The sequence below is a fragment of the Channa argus genome, chromosome 15 (genome assembly GCF_033026475.1).
Source record: "Channa argus isolate prfri chromosome 15, Channa argus male v1.0, whole genome shotgun sequence".
NCBI lineage: Eukaryota > Metazoa > Chordata > Actinopteri > Anabantiformes > Channidae > Channa > Channa argus.
In genome coordinates, this window is record NC_090211.1 from 21,030,665 (window position 1) to 21,050,499 (window position 19,835).

General features: G+C 43.8%; 2 protein-coding genes across 2 annotated transcripts; one reads left to right on the forward strand and one right to left on the reverse strand.

The window, feature by feature from the left end:
- The first annotated feature begins 206 nt into the window (after positions 1-206).
- Positions 207-2,642, forward strand: LOC137099386 (serotonin N-acetyltransferase-like). Its single transcript, XM_067476145.1, has 4 exons — positions 207-627; positions 1,044-1,281; positions 1,515-1,669; positions 1,745-2,642. Exons 2-4 carry the CDS (start codon positions 1,128-1,130, stop codon positions 2,111-2,113), a joined length of 678 nt encoding a protein of 225 aa, XP_067332246.1. The 5' UTR covers positions 207-627; positions 1,044-1,127; the 3' UTR covers positions 2,114-2,642.
- A 3,423-nt stretch (positions 2,643-6,065) lies between these two features.
- evplb (envoplakin b) lies at positions 6,066-18,882 on the reverse strand. Its single transcript, XM_067477717.1, has 22 exons — positions 18,738-18,882; positions 17,105-17,204; positions 16,501-16,655; positions 16,288-16,411; positions 16,069-16,200; positions 15,933-15,974; positions 15,678-15,839; positions 15,413-15,520; positions 15,240-15,335; positions 15,028-15,138; positions 13,872-14,018; positions 13,637-13,791; positions 13,456-13,553; positions 13,190-13,362; positions 11,434-11,612; positions 11,191-11,329; positions 10,886-11,079; positions 10,648-10,798; positions 10,460-10,543; positions 10,198-10,323; positions 9,997-10,089; positions 6,066-9,902 (listed from the first exon to the last, which is right to left on the reverse strand). The coding sequence occupies exons 1-22, from the start codon at positions 18,767-18,769 to the stop codon at positions 6,336-6,338; spliced, it is 6,168 nt and encodes a 2,055-aa protein (XP_067333818.1). The 5' UTR covers positions 18,770-18,882; the 3' UTR covers positions 6,066-6,335.
- Between the last annotated feature and the right edge of the window lie 953 nt (positions 18,883-19,835).

The following is a 19,835-nucleotide window of genomic DNA, read 5'->3' on the forward strand; positions in this document are numbered from 1 at the left end:
GTTGATGTTGTTTTTGTCTGTTTTGTTGTAGATTATGAAGGCATTTCTTCGGACACTCATTTTTTTAAATGCACAGGTGATAGAAGTTACAAATAAAAAATAAAAATCAACTAAAAGTGCAAGTACTTCACTTAAAAAGTATTCATACAAAATAGAAGTAGAATTTCAAATTATTTACTCATATGTTATTGGTCAATGTGATCCGACAACAGTAACTTGCTGGTTATAGTTATTTAAGTGGGATTATGTTCACCTCCAATCACGGAAGTGAAATATTGGAAAATCTTAAATGATTAACTGATTCTACTTATTTGGATGCTGTTATTTCTAGACACTAGAATTGGCTCCATCACAAAGAACTGCAAAGAAAATGGGCGAACTAATAAAACCCAAAAATAGTCATTCAAACGGTCTCCAGAACAAGCAGGGAAATAACTGTGTGATGTCTCCGTCGTCCAGAAGATAAAGTGTGTGTAATGCACCTGGTTGTGGAAGCAACTTCCAATCCATCATGTGACTGACTCATAGCAATAATCACTTCATAATTCAGAGGCGCAGGAGAGACAAAGGCAGAGAAGGAGACGCAGTCAGTCCACAAACTCCCGGTAAACACCTCGACGATCTCCGGTAAGTGTCACGTTGTTGAGAAGAGGCCAAGTTGTGACGAGCTGACTTCATCATTTGCCAGTTTGTTTGTTTTCTGCATTGTTTCATGGTTTCATGGTAACTCAGACTCGTCAACCTAATAACAGAAATTACTTTTAATTGTGACCTTTAGTGGCTCCCTGTTGAAATGCGTGGCAATTTTCCATAAATAAGCGGAGATCTCAGTGAAAACCAATTGTTATTATCTGTCAACAGGTTTCAGGGACAAAAAGAAACGACAACACAGGACACAGTTAATTGTAGGGTTCAGTAAATTGTCCCACAGTGTTGTGACTTTCATTCATTGACGACAAAACATTGAAATGCAAATGGGCTGAGTCACCGCTGGGAGAAATGTCCTATAAATACGGACCCAAATCAGACTTTTGTCCCCGCAGGGCCCGACAGAGGTGACCCTGCTGCGCGGGACAGAAGGAGACAGGAGACGCGCTTTTTGCTGGAGAAGAGTTTGACACCATACGATGTCCGTTGTGGGCGCGCAGCCTTTCATCAAACCAATGCAGCCGTCACCCTCCGTTTCGCCTGGGATCCAAAGGAGACACACGCTTCCCGCAAGCGAAGTCCGCCCGCTCAACACGCAAGACGCCATCAGCGTGTTTGAAATCGAGCGAGAAGGTGAGTGACAGGTCCTGTCAGTCATGTGAAGAAGCTTCATCACAGACGTTTGAGTCTGTTGTATTTAATTTAATCACTTGACTGATATTTGATTCTTTTTGACCTTGTTAAATGTAGATTCTGCGTGTAGTAATGCGCTTATTTAGCTGAAGCAAACGTGCGTAAAAGTAGTGCCAAAGCATTTTTACGCACAGGGCAATCTTTCTCTCTCTCTGTGTCTCTGTCTCTCTCAGCATTTATCTCAGTGTCAGGTGAGTGTCCCCTGCACCTGGATGAAGTGCGTCACTTCCTCACACTGTGTCCAGAGCTGTCCATGGGCTGGTTTGAAGAGGGACGGCTGGTGGCTTACATCATAGGTTCCCTCTGGGACCAGGACAGACTCACCACAGTAAGATGTCTCCACCTTTCCAGTTTGACTCTTAAATAATGGGACATGAACAGTAATTATGATCTCTAACCACAGGAAGCCCTGACCCTCCACAAGCCCTGCGGCTCAACCGTCCACATCCACATCCTGGCCGTCCATCGCACCTTCAGGCAGCAGGGCAAAGGTCCCATTCTGATGTGGCGCTACCTGCAGTATCTGCGCTGCCTTCCCAATGTGCGCCGAGCCGTCCTAATGTGTGAAGACTTCCTCATTCCCTTCTACCGCAAATCAGGCTTTAAGGTGCTGGGGCGCTGCGCCATCACCGTGGCCAACCTCACCTTCACAGAGATGTGGTACCCCATCAGCGGCCACGCGTACATGCGGCGCAACAGTGAAGCGATCCGCTTTCCTCAGCATCCGTTGACTCTGCCCCTGACAAAGACTGATGAACATGTTGATTTATGATTTTACTTGTGCACTGAGGTGACATATGAGCAAGGCTTGAACTAATGTAGTGCTGGTTGTAGTTTTCTTTAGTTTTTAGTAGCTGCTTACTAAAGCCTGTCAGTCTGTGTGTGAAATACTCTGTGTGCAATAAAACTAAGAATGTACTACACTGTAACGTGATGCCCTGTGTGTGGAAACGAGCTATAACTCCTGTAACTGGAGTTGCATTGATGGCGTACAGTAATCACTCTCCTGCTTTGCATCTCTCTGGGCTTCCCACAGCTATGGCCGCTCAACCACAGCTCCTCCTCACAGCTAGAGGCAGATCCACTGATCTTACCAACCAACATGTTTACCGCAGGTTTTGCTCAGACAGTGCAGCTGTTTTGTGAAGTCAGATGTTGTGATTTTCATTTGAGTTGATGTCTGTTACAGTATCATTTTTAATTTCAATAAAATGTTTTATACTGTTTTTAAGATGAAAAATGATTGTTTTGTCTCTAAATGTATTCAGTTTTACCCCACATCTGCAGTGTGTATCCAAATAAACAGCTATTACAGATAATAGTGAGAATGAATTTTCTTACAGGACGACCCGAGTCTTTCTGAAGTATGTTACTACATTCAAGTTGGATCTCTTCAGCTGAGCCTCAGCAGAGAAGTGCATGAAGTTTTAATCCATGGCACAGCCACTGACTCATACTTAATCCACCAACATGCCAGAGTGAGCAACTCCTGCTTCTCTGAAGGATGAACTTGGCACTTTGATCACCTCCAAAATGACCCAGAGTTCCAATTAGCCTCAGCACATAGTGTGCAGGGTGCAAGTGCCTCAAGTCTGATGCCACAGCAGGCCGAGCACGTAAGCGTTCAAGTGACAGATAAAATTAAAAGCTGCAGTTCGCGCAGGTAATTGTCATGAGACTAAAATCAGTGAGAAAATATCAAGTTATGTTTTACGTGCATCAAACAGTGTCTCACCACATCACACACGGACACACACTAACCACAGAGCCGGAGTAAACACCTCACACCTCTGTTATCCTCTCAGAAATCTACAGTATTTCAGGTTGAGGCTTCCACTTCCCGCAAACATAGTGCGTGTGCAGAGTGAAGATGGCTCGCAGCGTTAGCAGCTTCAAGCTGATGCAGCCAGCTGTTATCATTGCACAGAATGATATGTGGGCTGATAGTTTATTTCTTCTGGCAGAGGATTTAGGCCAATGAACCAACTTTTGAAACTTTTATTCCCTCAGAAAAGGCTCCTCTCTGATCCACGAACACCCTGATCATATTCACTCAGTTACGCACATTCACAGCTGCCCGGTACAACACAGTCCAACATGTGGCACTGAGCAGCTCCACTGCAGCCGTCAGAGCAAAGTTCCTTGCTCAAGGGCATCACAGTGGTATTGATACTGTTTCTTCACTTGTCCCATCCAGGTTTTATCCTGCCAGCTTGGCAAATAAACCGGCAACCCGACATTCACAACCTTACTTCCATCCTGTGTTGTTTAAAGCTAATTGTTTTTGTGTTTATGTGCTTTTATGCTGGTTTTTATTGCTATTTTGGAACATCTGCTTGACCCCTGCCTGATCCAGTGCCATTTATAATTTTCATCACTGAAATATCACCACTGCTTCCGATAATGTCATGTCAAAGTGGAAATTTCAGATAGGTGCTGTCTGAATAACAGTGATTTGCAGTAAATACTAGTTATTATGGTACTGGCATGATTGCAGGGCAGGTTTACATAAGGCTCCGTCATAATCATTAATCCACAGGGTGAGTAAGAGACAAATGTGCAAATGTAATTGTTTAAACCATCACTTCCCGTCTGGTATTATGACAATAATAATCCAGCAAAACAAAAACGAGCTGCAATTATCACATACAAGTCTCTCGGTTCAGTCAGTGCAAATGTGCCATTTGTGTTTCTACTTATGTGATGCTGACATATTCTACTACTGCTTTACAATATGTGTAACAGGATGGTCTTCAAATATAACACCAGGAAGGTCATAAAATATTGATTTGATTGAATACTGCATGCATAAACCTCAGGCTTGTTTATTTGATTTACAATTTATTAAGCATTTGTGATGGATGTGTACATCTAGATTTTTATACTATTATAAAGGCAAACCGCCATTTAGTTTAGCATGAATAAAGTTAAAACAAGAAGGTTGAATTAGGATGAAAATTTAAAATGTTTATATTTACATTAGGTTAGTAGAAGACTTTTTGGGTTAATTCACAAAAGTCCTGAATCATGAGTTTATCAGTAAAGCACTGCCTTTCAAAGACCAGCACTCCCTTCAGTGGAAGCCAGTCTCCAAACCTCCTTCATCCATGATGTTAACTGCTTTAAGGTGACACAACCACCAGGGAACATCCTTCAAAACACCTTCAGACTTAGAGTGTGACCACTTCAGCCTCTAGACGGGCTCATGTGCAGTAATCCCACAAAGATCCTCTCGGTCACTGGGTAATCTGGCTGGCAGACATCCCAGCAACACCTGCACTGTGAGACCAGACTCTGTCTTTGAGACAATCACCCAACCAAGAAGCGTGTATTCATTTGGTGATATCTGAGGACGAGATGGTGGACAGTGGCAAGTTCAGTACATAAAAACCAGTGGGTCCCAGTTTCTGGTTTTCCAATGTCCACATTTCCCTGAGCAGTCTATTATTAGACAAATGTCTCATCCCTGTGGACACAAATCTGACCTTGTTAATGTTTACACACTGTGTATGAGTCACATTTAATCTCTATCCTTAATCCATCACTTCCAAGTATGTCACTCGGGGTTTACAAGCATTATTTATTGAGTCCAGATATTTTGGGGTCCAAGGCCAGATTCATTTTTTGGAGGAAGTTGTTTATAAAAAAAGAGAAAGTTTTGCTTCATAAACAGTATTTATATTTTAGCCATGCCAGCAACTCTCTGAGGCTGAACATAAACGCTATTTCAGGATGCTAACGTGCTAACATGTTGATAGAATGCGGATCATGGTTAGTGCGTGACCTTCAGGTGATCGTGAACCTGACACATTATCCATACGGCAGTTGAAGAAGCAGACATGGACACGTTCCACATTGGCACTAGAAGTCGGAGACGTGGAATGCATGAGCTGGCCTGTAGTAGTGCGTTAACTCCCTAACATGAAGCTTAGGACAAAGTTCAATAAGGAATTCTCTTACCTCAAACTGCTGGTCCTGTGTTTTATTGCAGACTCCAAGCTGCACTTACAGCCACACATGACATGATGTTCTTTGTGCCTAATCAATCATGTGATGCCATTAGAACTAGTCTAGTGACCAAATCTAGCATATTTACATAGCCCAAAAAACACAAACTGACCTCCTGGGGCAACATCCAAAACCCTCTGTCTGCCCCTTAAGGACAAACTCCCCCCAAAAAGCCTTCTGAAAGAATCATGGTATAAAAGAAAAGTTGAGTCATCATCAGAGCTATAAATCTTCCCCAATGTCTTCACCAATTTGATACTAATTTATACCCGTTGACTTGAGTCATTATCACACTTGCAGTTAAAGTTCAGTGCGTCACCTACTAGTGCTGTTATCGTTAGGACATGTGGTACATTGGTGACATCTAGGGGCCATCGTAGATAAGACAGCATTAAGAGTGGCACTGCATTTGTTGTTACTGTAGCCAATCATGTTGCTGTATTTTAACACCAACCAGAACCTTTCCACAAGCAGAACCACAATGTCATGGGATCCAGTAGATTTTGGGATATTTCAATGCAGAGCAGGAAACAGACCTACATTACCAAAACGTAAAGTCATTTTACTAGCACGGTTAAAAAAACAGTGAACGGTCTAAAGATCATCACGCGATGATCAAACTTTCTACAGTAAACAGACCAAACCTCAACCTAGTTCATGAATTAAACTGACTTAAAGTTCACACTTGACAATATGTGAAATGAAGGAGACGTGTGTGAATGTGAAACTTGTGGATTTTAATAAGAATTTATGAAGGATTTAACGTGAGAAAGCTGAAAAAATATACCATAAAAACAAACCCTAACTTTTACAGCAGATCCAAAAAAGTTCCACTTCATCCAATGTACAGACACACCCATTTTTTTTTACTGTGGGTAAGTGTGAACCTACCAATTAGTTTTTTTACATATACCAATTTGCATTAGCATCCACCCACTAGCTCTAGATGCTGCAGCAAAAAGTGTGGCACGTCTTAAAGTGGGCATTTAGACTTTGTTATAAGAGGATCTGAACCGGTAGTTTGAATATGATGGAGTGTTTGTGGAATCGGTGGAGGTGGCAGGAAGCAGCAGTAGCCCAGTGTTGATGTCTCTGTTACACCGATCCATCGCCTCCTTGTACGATATCTTCTCTTTAGTGATGGGGTCTAGCAGCTCTTTTGTGTGGGAACCTTTGTCTTGCAGCGCTTTAGCTGTTTCGCTGTCAATTAGATTGGCGTCAAGAGCTTGTTGGACACTAAGGCGGCCTGCTTTATTGGGATTTACCAAGCCACCTGTCAAGTACTGCGCCTCCATGTACCTCCGGGCATTTTCTTGTGTTATATAACCTTTCTGTGCTGCCTGTCCCACTGCAAGACGCTGTTTGGTAACAGGATCTTCAACACCAGTGAAGGCCTTCTGGGCATTGAGAAGTTTATGCATGTGAGCGGTGTCAATGATACCATATTCAGCTGCCTTATGGACAGACAACCTGTCCTTTTTGGCAAGATCAACAATGCCTCCAGAAGCCGCTTGGGCCTCCAGCAGCTTCACAGCTGTGTCGGCATCAATGAGTTTGCGAGTAAGGGCACTTCTCACAGACATGCGGCTCTGAGTGGTGGTGTCGAAAATACCTGAGATTGGGAAATTCTCGTCACCTGCCAAAGAAGCCAGGTTTGTCAAACTGCCACTTTTTTGAGTGTTGAGGCTGGTGTAGGAGGACCTCAGAGAGGTTGGGGTGGTGGAGAGGTTGCTCAAACTGCCGCTAAGATTAGAGCCGAGGCTGGGATAGGAAGACCTCAGAGAGGGTGGCATGGAGTTCAGGGGAGAGGCTGACACAGGTTTAGTAGGGGATCTTGGGGTTGTTACTGGAGTTTTGTAGGACTTTTTAGTTTCCCCTGCTACTAGAAGGGCAAACTCAGCAATGGACATTTTCCCTTCCTTGTAGCGGCTCACGTCATACTGAGTCAAGTGACCGCTCTTTATAGCATCCTTGACAGCATATTGCTTCCCACTCTTGCGATCCTGCAGAACTGTTACATCCCCATCTGGACCAGTTGAAGTGATCTCTTCCCAGTCGCACTCCAATTCTGCCAGGTGAATGTACTGGTTGCGATCAATTAGCCCCTGCAAATAGGCGTCATAGGGAGACATGTCTTTACCAGTTTCTGGATCCAGGATGGTGATCTTTGTGGAAAGATTTGTCTCTCTGGTGTGAGTTTCCGTCTGTTCCTCTTTCCTAATGCTACCTTGCAGCTCAATAAGGAAAGACTCTTTCTGGTGTATTTTGTCCTTTTCATTCAGGATCTCCCTCTCCAGCCGTTGAATTTCAGAGGAAACCTTGAGACTCCTTTGGCGTGCCATCTGGTTTCTTTCACCCATCATCCTGGACTGCTGTTGGAAGGTGATACTGATGTTCTGTCTTTCAGACTCTATTGTCTTGAGCTGCCTGAGGAGATCTTCCCTCTCTCTGTGCAGAGCATCTCTGCTAGTGAGGAGAGCATTTTCCTCCTGAGAGGTTACAGATTTTGTTGTCTGCAGATGAGCTATTTTGATTCTAATATTCTGAATGTGATCTTCCTGGTCCCGCCTGAGATTTCTCTCCTGCGATACTAGTTCCCTTAGATGCTCTCTTTCAGCCTCTTCTGCGGGGTCCTTCTCTACACGGACAACTTCACGATAAACAACCTTCTCTACTGACTTTTCTTTTTGTAGAATTTCCAATTTGAGCTTCAGGTTGAGGATTTCTCTCTCTAAACGAGTGATATTTGCGCCCTCAGCTTCCAGCCCAGAACGAATATTTTCAGTTAGTTTATCCAGCTTTGGATCCCTCTCCACTTTTAGGACCTCCTCAATGATAATCTTTTCCTCAATAGGTGGTGGAGCTGTTTCCAGTTCAAGAATTCGGGCTTTGATCTGCCTGAGCTCTGACTCGACTTGGATCTTCTTCTGACGATCATCCATCTGAGCCAGAGTACTTTCTCTCTCTTTAACCAGGGCTCTGAGCTGTCTCACCTCTATTTCTAGCTTTCTACGTTCTTTCAATTCTTCGTCCAGAGTTTTGTTCAACTTCTCATGCTCCAGGATCACCTTGGGGTCCTTCTGAAGTCGTAGCACTTCCTGCACTACTACCTTCTCCTCTGGCTTCTGCCTCTCCAGGACAATGTATTGGTTCTGGAGGTCAAAGAGACACTCCTCCAGACTGCGACGCTGGTGAATCTCCTCCCTTACATTCCGCCGAAGCCTGTCAGCCTCTTTCTCAAGAAGAGGATCATTCTCATATTTGATGACTTCCTTATTTACTAGCTTTGTCTCCACTTTAGATTTTTCAGCTTTCAAGTCATCTCTCTCAATGCGTAGGCGGGTCAGCAGCTCGAGGGTGGTATCATAGTTAAGTTGTAGACGGGAGACTTGATTGTTCAGCCTTTGCAATTCTCTAATGACCTCTGGGCTTTTCTCTTCTTTGATCACCTCCTCTGTCACCTCCTTGTACTCCACCTTGGGTTTCTGGGTACGCAGAGTAGTCAGAATCGCTATTACCGCATTGATTTCTTTCTCCAGCTCCATACGGTTTCTGCCGCAGTCTTGCAGCTCTTTCCTCAATCGCACCAGCTCGACTTCTGTCTCAGGATCAACTCTGAAAATCTCATTGATGATCTCCTTGAACTCCACTTTAGGCCGGAGCTTCTCCAGTTCAGCATAACGTATCTGAAGCGTGGCCAAGTCCTTCATCAAGATAACACTCTCATCTTTTTCCTCTTCAAATGCCATTTGTAGTTTCCTGAACTCTTCAACAGTTTCTGGATCTTGCTGGACCTGCTTCACTACCTTGCTGACTACTTTGGGTTGAATAGTGGGAATGACCCTTTCTAGTGTGTTAATCTGGCTCCTTGTGCTAAAAATGCTGTCATTCAGGGTTTTGCATTGGGACTCCTCCTCTGCAATCTTAGTCTGGAATGTTAAAACAGCTTTCAGCATCTCTGGATCCTTCTCGACTCTCACGACTTCCTTCTTAACAACCTTCTCCCGAATTTTTGGTTGCCGCTGTGCGAGAACTGTGAGCTCGTTTTTCACTTGAACTGCCTCGGTCTGCCTCGTCTGGAGCTCCAAACGTATTCTCTCTATCTCATCCCTCATCTTGGCAGCCTCTTTATCAAGCTGCGGGTCTTTCTCATATTCAGTCAGCGTCTTGGTCACAAGTTTCGGTTCGATTTTGGTCAGCTCCGTTTCCATTCTGATGATCTTCTCATTGATGATTTCTATCTCTGTTTGGATTCTCGTCCTCGTCAGTGATTCATCCTGGATCCGATTTTGGAGGGACTGTACCTCCATCTCCAGTTTAGGGTCGCGGTAATACTGCACTATCTCCTTCTCCTCCAACCTCTCCACTCCCCTCCTGCTCTTCAAAGACACAAACCTCTTACGGTACGTTTCAAGGTCTTTTTCAGCTTTTAAACGCCTGGAAATCTCCTCATTTAAATCCTTTTTCATGCTATCGCTTTCCTCCAGGTCCTTTTGCTGGCTCTGTAGCTGCAGCTGTTGGGTGACAACCACCTGGCTGACTTTGTCATCGTTCTGCACACAAATAAAGGGAAAACCAACAAACAGTCACTTGCACCTGCAGAACACCAGGTATCATTCTACAGATTTTGATCAAATAGGATCATACCCTGGCTATGATGTTCTTTGCCGTCTGCAGCTGGTTGAGTAGTTGGCCGTTCTCTGCAGATACCTCAGAGAATTTATTCAGTAAATCTTTCTCCTGTAGCAAAAAATAAAATAAGCTTAGAAATTGAAGGCAAAAGTAAGAGAAACAAGTACAGCATTGTCTTTCTGACCACTGCATCCAGGCAGTTGTTTATAACTGTACCTTTCTCTGTACAGCCTGAGCCATGGTTTGACTTTTCTTATGAACAGGTTCCTCCACATCATCCTCAATGTCATCATCATCAACATTCAGAGTGCCAACGTAGGTTTTTGATTTAACTTCATATTCCTGAAAATATATAAGGTAGTGATGAGTCTCATGCTGATTCTTTGCTTCTCTAGTTCATGGAAGTGGATATTTGCAGTGATCTGCTGCATTTAGGTTGCAAATCATAAATGAGAAGCATCATATGCTCTCGACTCACATTTAAGACGCTCTGCAGATCACGAGAAAGACTCCTGACTCGGTCCAAATCGCTTGATTTCCTCTTGATGTCCTCCATCACTTTCTAAACAAGGATCATAATAACCAGGTAAAATAAGACAAGGCAGTTTCAGGCCTGATTGTAGACGTTGGAAAGCCTCATTTATCTCTAGAAATGCTTCTGCTCACCTTCTGAGACTTCTGCTTGGCTGTTAACTGTGCCACATCATCAGTAGGTTTAATTGAATAATTTGGCAAATTGACCAAGAAGAAATCCAATGACTGAGCGGCGTTCTGGAAATCTTGGTGTTTATTGGTTGCTTCCTGTATGAGTGCAGACCTGAAGCAAAATATAAAACACACTGTCATCACAAACATCACATAAATAAGTACAGTAATAACACCTGAATCATGTTCTTTGCCTCACCTGTACTGAAGCTGATAATCCACATTTGTGTAGCGGTTCCTCAGGTTTTTCACCTGGTTCTCCTGGCGCTGGATGTCAGGGCAGAATTCATTGAAACTGCCCTGCAGGGAGCTGCAGGCCTGCTGGGTCTGGTCCAACTCCCGGCCTAATTTATTCAAGTCATCCTTGTTCGAGGTCACATCCTTACGTATAGCCTGCCGAAATAAACACAGACAACGTCTGGATCACTTTGGGCCAGCTCATGTTCTCTACCCACATACTGTATGATCCTAAAGGTTTTCTGGTTCCATTATGAAGTACAACACCTGCAGCTGCTGACTGCGAATCTGGAGGGTGCTGGGTTGATCTAGAATGGTGCCATCTTTAGCAAGCTGCTCCTCAAACCTAGAGACGGTGCCGTCCATGTTCTGGATTTGCTTCTCTAAGAACATGGAGGCTGTAGCTCTGGTTAGAAGGAGGAAGAGGAAGAATGCGTGTTATTGCCATGGAAAGTCCGCTTTTCATTTCCAAGGTGGCACTTGGTATATTAAAGATTTTGATTTTATTACTTCTTATTATAAAGGTTCATAAGTGTGCTGATGTCATCAATCTTGTTGTTGGCCGTGCTGAGATTGAGGGGCAGAGTAGCGGTTGTTGGTCCCAGTGGTTTCTTGGCCAGAATAGGATCCATCTCCCTCTGAACCGCAGACTTCTCAGACTCCAGCTTCCTTAATGCCAAAGCAGATTTCTGGAGGACAGTATGAGAAAACATTTAGACTTTTACTAAAATAATTTGGTTCATTCACTCGGTTCATGAATTCCCTGTTAAGAATCGACTCACAAACAAAATACTGCTTTGTTGCTTCTACACATTGTAATGGTTTTGGTTTTCAGCTGCACTCAAGAAAACTCTGCACTCGTAGGTTTTATGCTCTGCCTCCCATTCTATCTTTGGAAATACTGAGAACCACAACTAGGCCTGCACTCTGAAATCGAAGTGGTGATTTGGGATGATATGGTACGTTGAGGTCTTTTATATATGATGGAGCTTGACCGTTTAGAGCTTTAGTGAAGACAAAATATGATCTCTCTTGCTAACTAGTCCAAAATAACTCTGGGTCCCAGAGTTATGCCACCTAGGGTTGGACGGCATATTTCTCAAATACTATAACTTCAGTTTTGTCTGAGTAGGACATCCAGGACTTTATGTCTTGAAGGCACGGTTGAAGTTTGGTTAATGATTTTTTTCATCTGGTTCCATAGATAGATATAGCTTGTTGTCATCAGCATAGCACTAGAAATGTATGGAGTGTAAATGTATAAAGTAAAAAGTATTGGTCCTAACACAGAGCCTTGTGGAACTCCCTGACTTTTGTGTGCGTGGAAGATTCATCATTAACATAAACCATATTAGAATCTATCTGATAAATAATATTTAAACCAACCTAGTGCAGTTCCTTCAATCCCAATTTCACGTTCCAGTCTCTGTAATAAAATGTTGTGATCAATGGTGTCGAATGCAGCGCTAAGATCTAAGAACAAGTATAGAGACGAGTCCATTATCCTTGAGCAGTCTAGTTGAAATAGGATGTAGCAGACAGGTTCTTGGTTTAGATGAGGTAATAATTAGCTCAGTGAGCTCTGTTGGTAAAAAGCAGTCTAACAGGGATTGGGGCCTTATCGATGACTCTAGCACTGCTAGTACGTGAAGATCTATCTGTAATTTTTGGGGGGAGGATCTGGTGAATTCTTTCTCTAATAGCTACAATTTTATTCATAAAGAAGGTCATGAAGTCATTGCTGCTCAGAGTTAAGGGAAAACTAGGCTCAACAGAACTATGGCTCTTAGTCAGCCTGGCTACAGTGCTGAACAGAAACCGGGGGTTGTTCTTGTTTTCTTCTATTAATGATAAATATGATGCTGTTCTGGTTCTGGAGTTCTTTTTCGTATATTTTGCATCTCATGAATGGAAACATATCTTCTCACAGCACTTTGCTTTAATGTTTTCTCCTTTGGATAAAATGGTTAAACGACTAAATGTAAATTTATTTTTATGTTTGTTGATAATCAGCTAATAAAACCAAATCCGTTTTTTTAAATTTGGGAGATTGTGGCAAAGGTTTTGTTTGCCCATGTAAATTTCTTTAGAATGTATTTCTTTAGTTTAACTAGTAAACTTTGCAACAGTAAAGCTAAATAGCAGCTAAATGTGAGCAACACTTGCGGGATATTATTTGCAAAAATCAGCAGAATAAGTGAAGCGTACAGAATTTGCATTGTCTTCTGATCCTCTGATATTTATTGTTTATAAGGCCCATTGTTACCTCGTGCTCTCTCAGCCTGTTCTCCAGGTCTTGTGCGGGGTTGCGATTGTCTAGTGGGGCCCTCAGTCGGTTCCTGACTTCTTTTTCAACCCTTTCCAAAGCTTTGTTGATCCTGTCTAGCTCAGTGCCCAGCTCCGCAGCTTTGGGATCCTCTGGAGCACTTTGGACGACAGCTGAGCAGGAGGTAAGACAACAACAATGATGAACTTAGACAAGCTCGACCATTCCTACAAAGCAGAGGAAACACAGAAGGCTTTTCTTCTCACCTGTCTTCTGAGGATGCACCACCTCCACAGTGGAGCTCTTCAAGGAGCTCATGAGTGTAGCTCTGCGCTTTTTCAGTTCCGTCAGCGCTCTGTCCAGACTGACACACACCAACATGGCATATTAAAATTAGTCAGGGGTTTGGTTTTCTAAAACTGCGGATGAGATTTTTGCACTGCATACCCGTCTACTTTCTTCAGGGCTTCTGCATCAGGTGCTGGAACCACGAAACACGCCGCAGGGAGGGTTCTGATCCTGCCATTGCTGCTCTGAAGCTTCCAGTCCTTTTTATCAGAGTTGGACTTGAGCATGAGCGTCTCACCACGACTCACTGACTCCTGAAGCAACAGGGCGAGAAATTACTCCACGTCCTGCTTCTGAAACACCAAAAACACTGTGTGAATGAGTTCGTACGTACCTCATTGTCGTTCCAGTCGCACAGGGACACCGCAGTGGTGGGTTTGCTGGGCTGGATTCGTCGTAGCTTCAGAGGCACGACCCCGCTGCTGAGCTCCCTGAGGTAGGCCAGGCGCTGCTCGTTCCTCTTCACTGCTGGTTCCTCTCCCTGAAGGTACACATGTGAACACAGCTACAGCAAGTTGTGTTTGACCAGGAAGAAGCAGAGCAGGCTCAGCTGTTGTTACAGAAGTTGTCAATTTTTCTTCGGTGTTTAGAACCGTTGACATGTTGGACTTGTCGTTCCTGAGACTGAGAGTCATCTTTTTATTCACTTAAATGAAACGAACTGACGAACCCATCAGACAGAGAAGATGTGACACCGATGTGACCTCATGCAGTGTCCTTCACTCTGTCTGATCAGCCTGGGACACACTAGTTTCCACAGATAATCCTTGGAACCCTCCCCTGTCTATTTTCCAATGCAACGTTGTGTAAATAGCGAATTGTGCAATGAGCCAGCTACATTTTGCCATTAAGGCAGAAGTTTTAGCTGATCCTCCTTCTGTTTGTATTGGTCCCTATTCTGATATCACACAAAATGTGATCAGTGACGTGTTTCCTGAACAGGTGCACAGCTTTTAGGTCGATGTTAAAACAATCATCAGATGCCAGTGTGGACACTGAAAGTGTATTTTCTTCCTGTTAGACCTCCGTCCACAGTCGTCCATAGGTGCAGAAACTTGTTTAATTTGTATTTCATTTAATGCCTGTATTTATTTGATGCCAATAAAAAGTTTTAAACTCACACACATTAGTCACATTACGATGCAACATTTTATTTGTTACTTTCCTCCCACTGCAACTCAACAGGGAAACTGAAGGAAGGAAAATTCTATACAATAGGTTTCATATTGTAACCTTGCACTTAGTTACACAGTCAGGATCCACTCAAGACCTAATACAGCAAGCAAAACCTGCTTTAGTGTTCATGTGGTGACATGACTATTGTTAAACAATGTGTGAACCTGTGCTCTCAAAGGTGACACCTACCGTGTTTAAGTTATTGGAAGTGTGACGCTTTGTCCCCAGAGTCTGTGTGGAGGCTCAATGACAACAGGACCTGCACTTTGAATGATGGTGCACAGAAACCTTTACATATGAAAACACTATCATACCTCAAGCTCCAACAGGACCTCAGGGTTGCTCTTGTTGGCCAGAGACTTCGGGTCCAGAGTGGAACTGAGTCTCTCCAGGGAATCGGACAATGTCTCTGCATCCAGCTGGAACTGCATTGAACAAACAGTCACTTTTTTTTAAGCAGATGCTGATGCTGAACTGTGGCTCAGCAGAGGAACATTAATATCAGTGTGGCTGATGGCGTCGGTACCTTTTTGTACTCCTCAATGTTCTCCAGGTGAGTTTCCTGTGCCAGACACAGGTTGAGGAAGGCCTGCCACTCGGCCTGCACAGTATCGCTGTGTGCCTGAAGTAATCAAACAAGCTGTTGGCCTCAGGAAATCTTAGACATATATCAAACATATAGAGAGCTGAGGGAAGTACCTTTATCGTTGGGCTACCGGGGTGTTTCATGGCAAGAAGACGAACTCCCTCCTCCTGAAGCTTGTTGACCTCACTTTCATGAGCGAGAAGTCCATTACTTTTGAATTTCTACATAGGAAAACGTGACATAGTATCAATCAATTTCCCCCAGAAGCTCAGCAGACGTTTTATATTTTTGTCCAAAATATTTCACATGGCTTCATAATCGCAATTGCACACAATAAACAGCATCTGGACACTTGCACCCCGCACTCCGGCCCCTCACCTCATACTCCACGCGGACGCCTGGGGGGTCGACCATCAGATCGCTCCAGTCTCTCTGCAGGATCCTGTCCTGCTGGGCTGACAGGTAGACCAGCTCCTTACTGCAGCTCTGCATGTACTCGTGCAGAGAGGCCAGGTGGCTGCGCCGGCGCTGGGAGGTCTCCTGCAAAAGATGCCCACAGGATATACACACTACACAAACACACACACACATCCAGAGCTTTTTAAAGGAACTCATAGGCACAAAACCACTCACGAGAAGTTTGGCGTATTTCTCTTTGAGAGCGTCGTACTGCTCCTGCAACCAAAGCAGACGAACAAACGTGAACACGACTCATGATGTGTCGTCCTGCATTGCACACGCACACACACACATTGTCGTGTGCTGTTACCTTTGCAGCGACGGTGCTGGGCTGCAGCTGGCTGCTGTAGGCCTCGATCTCCTGGTGCAGGATGTTATGTGCTGCAATCTGCTTCTCTGTGTCCAACAGGTTGGGGCCGTAGGGTTCTGCCTCTAACCGTTTCTGCCAAACACACCCAGAGAAAAAATGTTCAGCGTGTGATTCAGTACTGAAGCCCGACTTTGACTGGTCTGTGTTGCACCAACTGACCAGTTTCTCATCCAGCAGAGGGCCCCACTCGAACTTTTGTGTCGGGTCCACGTTTTGCACCTTGTCGTACAGCTCTCTGAAGACACTGCAGTCCTTCACCCAGCGGTCGTGGAGGTTTCTCACACTGAAAGCAGGAGACGCACCGAGAATGAGGAGACGAACATTTGTGGCATGTGATGTATCAGGTTTTAGGTGTGTTTGTTGGCAACTCACTCTTTCTCTATCTCATTAGCCTGCGGGTGCTGGAGCTTCTTGGCCTTGTCCACGTCCATGAACAGGTCCTTCAGCAGCCCCTCAGCCTGCGCGAGTTTCTCTGCATTTTCGGTCCTGTGGAGCAGCGCCTGCTTCTTCTCGGCTCGCTCGGTGTCCTGCACGTGGCAGCGTGTTTTTTTGGTCAGATTTTTAATATTCTTCAACCAAATCCTGTTTCCATTGGTTTCCAAACCTCTCATTTAAAGAAACACTTTAAGTTACAAGTACGGTGTGTTTTAACGATACAGTCCTGGTGGTTTTCTGTCGGAAGTTGCTGTAAAATAACTTCATTCAGGCCCAGTGTTTAAGTCCCTGCAAACACTATAACACTGCATTTCACCTGTGAGTTTATCAATGTTGTTTCCTAACTTTCACCTCACTATGGAAGCTTATTTCTGCCACTGAGGGAAAGAAGTCAACGTAGAAGAATCCTGATTTTGTTCCCCCCGGTGGCAGAAGCAGGCTTCTAAACCTCAGTAACTGTTTTCAACCCAGTGGTATAAAGTATATACAGTACGTAAATTCATAGACTGACAGCACACAGAGTAAAGTGTGGACGTCTTACCACAGCCAGCAGCTTCTCTGATTGCAGGATGTTCTTCTCTACCTGGTCAGCCTTTTTCTGCATGCGGGCGATCAGCACGGCCAGGTCGTTGGCCTGAACCCTGGAAAAAGACACCGAGAGCGTCACATGTGAAGCGGTTTGTGCACAGAGTATAATTCCTGTCCCATCCTTTCACTTTACATAAGGATAATGTGGTTTTACAGGCTTTTCCTGGTGACATTTCACTTTTAAATTCACATCCCTGTCAATGCATAAAGACATGATCTGGGTCGTGGCACAAAGGTTGTCGGTACAGAAAGAGAAAAAATGTTGTGCTGCATCTTCTCCGTTTCACGAAGTCACTTATTGAAGCCAGTGAAACAAAAAAATGGATCCTTTGTACTCAGACCTAAATCACACTCCTGTTACCGAGATTAAATATTTGTGTAAACCAGCAATTTTGCTTTAATGGAAGCAGATTTTGACTGGATTTTCCCGTTTGATTAATTTTGGATTAATTAGATTATATGTAGATTATTATGTAGTGGAGTAAAGATTACTACCTTTCCTTCTAATTTGTAGTAAAGTAGACAGAAATACTCGACGAAAACACCTCAATATCCTCCTAAAGTATTTGAACGAACACTTTTTTTATGATTATATTTATGTTTATGTGTATATGTTTTCAAAGCAGGAGTATTTTTACTCTGTGGAGTTAGTACTGTTACATACATAAATAATCAACTCTTTTACTCATAGTGTTGTGCAATGTTACAACCTGTTGGTGACTAATTACTGGATGCTGCATCAGAAACACACACACACACACACACACACACACACACACACACACAATTCCCAATTCAAATACTAAAACGTGTATATCAGGAGCGAGGACCACACCATAAATTCTTCGACTGACTCACTAACTTCCATTCATGCTCAGGTGTCACTGTGACGATTAAAGACAAACAGAGTGACTCTGCCCTGCCGCTCCCTCATCCTCCGGCTCCGGCCTTTTGCTTTCAGACACCTCAGAATTGTGAACCGAGAGGAGCTAAAGACACCGGATCAGTCGCTGTGAGAGGAGCCGGGATGGGGTCACACAGCCCCTGCTTTCACTGCACTGCAATGCAATTTCACTGCAGCTACACACTGTGACATGTGCCCTGTGTGAGTCACACACACACACGCACACACACACACCCTGAGTAAAGACACAAGTCACTGAAATCCTCCTAAAGATAGTAATATGCTGGTGTAAACAGTAAACGTCCTCGTGCTCCTTTAACTTCTGGACAGCCAGTTGTCAGTTTATTAGGAACCCCAGCTAAAACCAACAGGTCCTTAGTGTTTGGAGAGGGGCTGCTGTTTTCTCAGCAATCCAGCAAAGTAACTTCTCTCCAAAATGAGCCAGACTGCATTAGTTTCAGCTCGGTGTCCCGAATAAACTGACAACTGAGGGTATTATTTGTTCAGTCAGGTCATTGTTGCTTTTGTGTGTCGCCTGACTCTTGTTGCTCCCTGTCAGGATCCAGGGAAAACAAACGGAGCTCGTCCTGCCTGCAGGCAGCACGATCTACATTTCAGGCCAGTGACTGAGATAAATTAAAACAATAAACAGTGTGAGACACAGAGACAGAGACAAACTCACTTGCTGAGCTTCACGGGGCTGCTCTTCGACATCTCGGGAAGGAGGGGGGGACCGTTCAGGCCTGTAATCTGAGTCCGAGCGTGTTTCTTCTCTCTCCTCTTTCCTCTCACTCCTTCTTGTCTCTTGTGATGTCTCCCTCCCTCGGGTTAAGGAGCGTCCACCTGTCTCAGCTCCTCCCAGGCCAACAGGTGTGTCAGAGGAGGTGCAGACCGGGCAGACCTGTTCCACACACGCCGCTGCACAATCGGGACTCTTTTATTTTCAGCAGCAGCTCTTCCTTCAGGCAGTTGTGGTAATATTTCTTTCTCAGAAAGAGTTTTTTTATGTCTCTCCACATGCAGCTGATGAGACACTGAATGCACTATATGAAGCAGCACTTTTTGTACATTTACAGCTTGGAAAATACATTTGAGTTACAAAAAACATCTCTTTTGTCAAATCTCTAATTCACAAAAATATTTGTCTTGAGATGAGTCTAGTTGTCTGGAGTCCACCTGACAGGATGAAAACCAACACATAAAGTCCAAGAACTAATGAGCTCCACATCTAGAACCCACAGGACTCTTCAGTACTGACCCAAAAGAAAGGAGGAATCCAGAAAAATGAAGAGAAGGTCTCAGGAAAGCTAAACCCAGACTCTGACCCACATCTGGGGAAAGACCTGAACCTTGATTCACTGTTGTGAACTTAAAAAGTAACTAGAAACTACAGCTGTCAGATACCTGTAGAGGAATATAACATATGTCCCTCTGAAATAAAGAAAATAAAGTAGAAAGGAGGAATAAATTAGCATGAGAATATTTAACCAAAGTACATCAAAGTAAAGTACCACAGCCTTTTGACTTTCTTCTGGGGTCTGTATAAATACTTTAAAGGCAAAGAAGGGAACACGATGAAAAAGCTGTTACTCAAAATATGTGTTTGTTCAAAGTTTAAAACACAAAATAAAGTCAGTGGTAGATGAATTCAGGCTTCATGAGTCACTGCACAATAGTATAAAAACTACAGTAAGTGTTAAAGTTAAATGTACTGATATTACTGCTCGAGATTCTGGCCTCTGTCCAACGACAGGAAGCTGCAAAACCTTCCAACCAAACA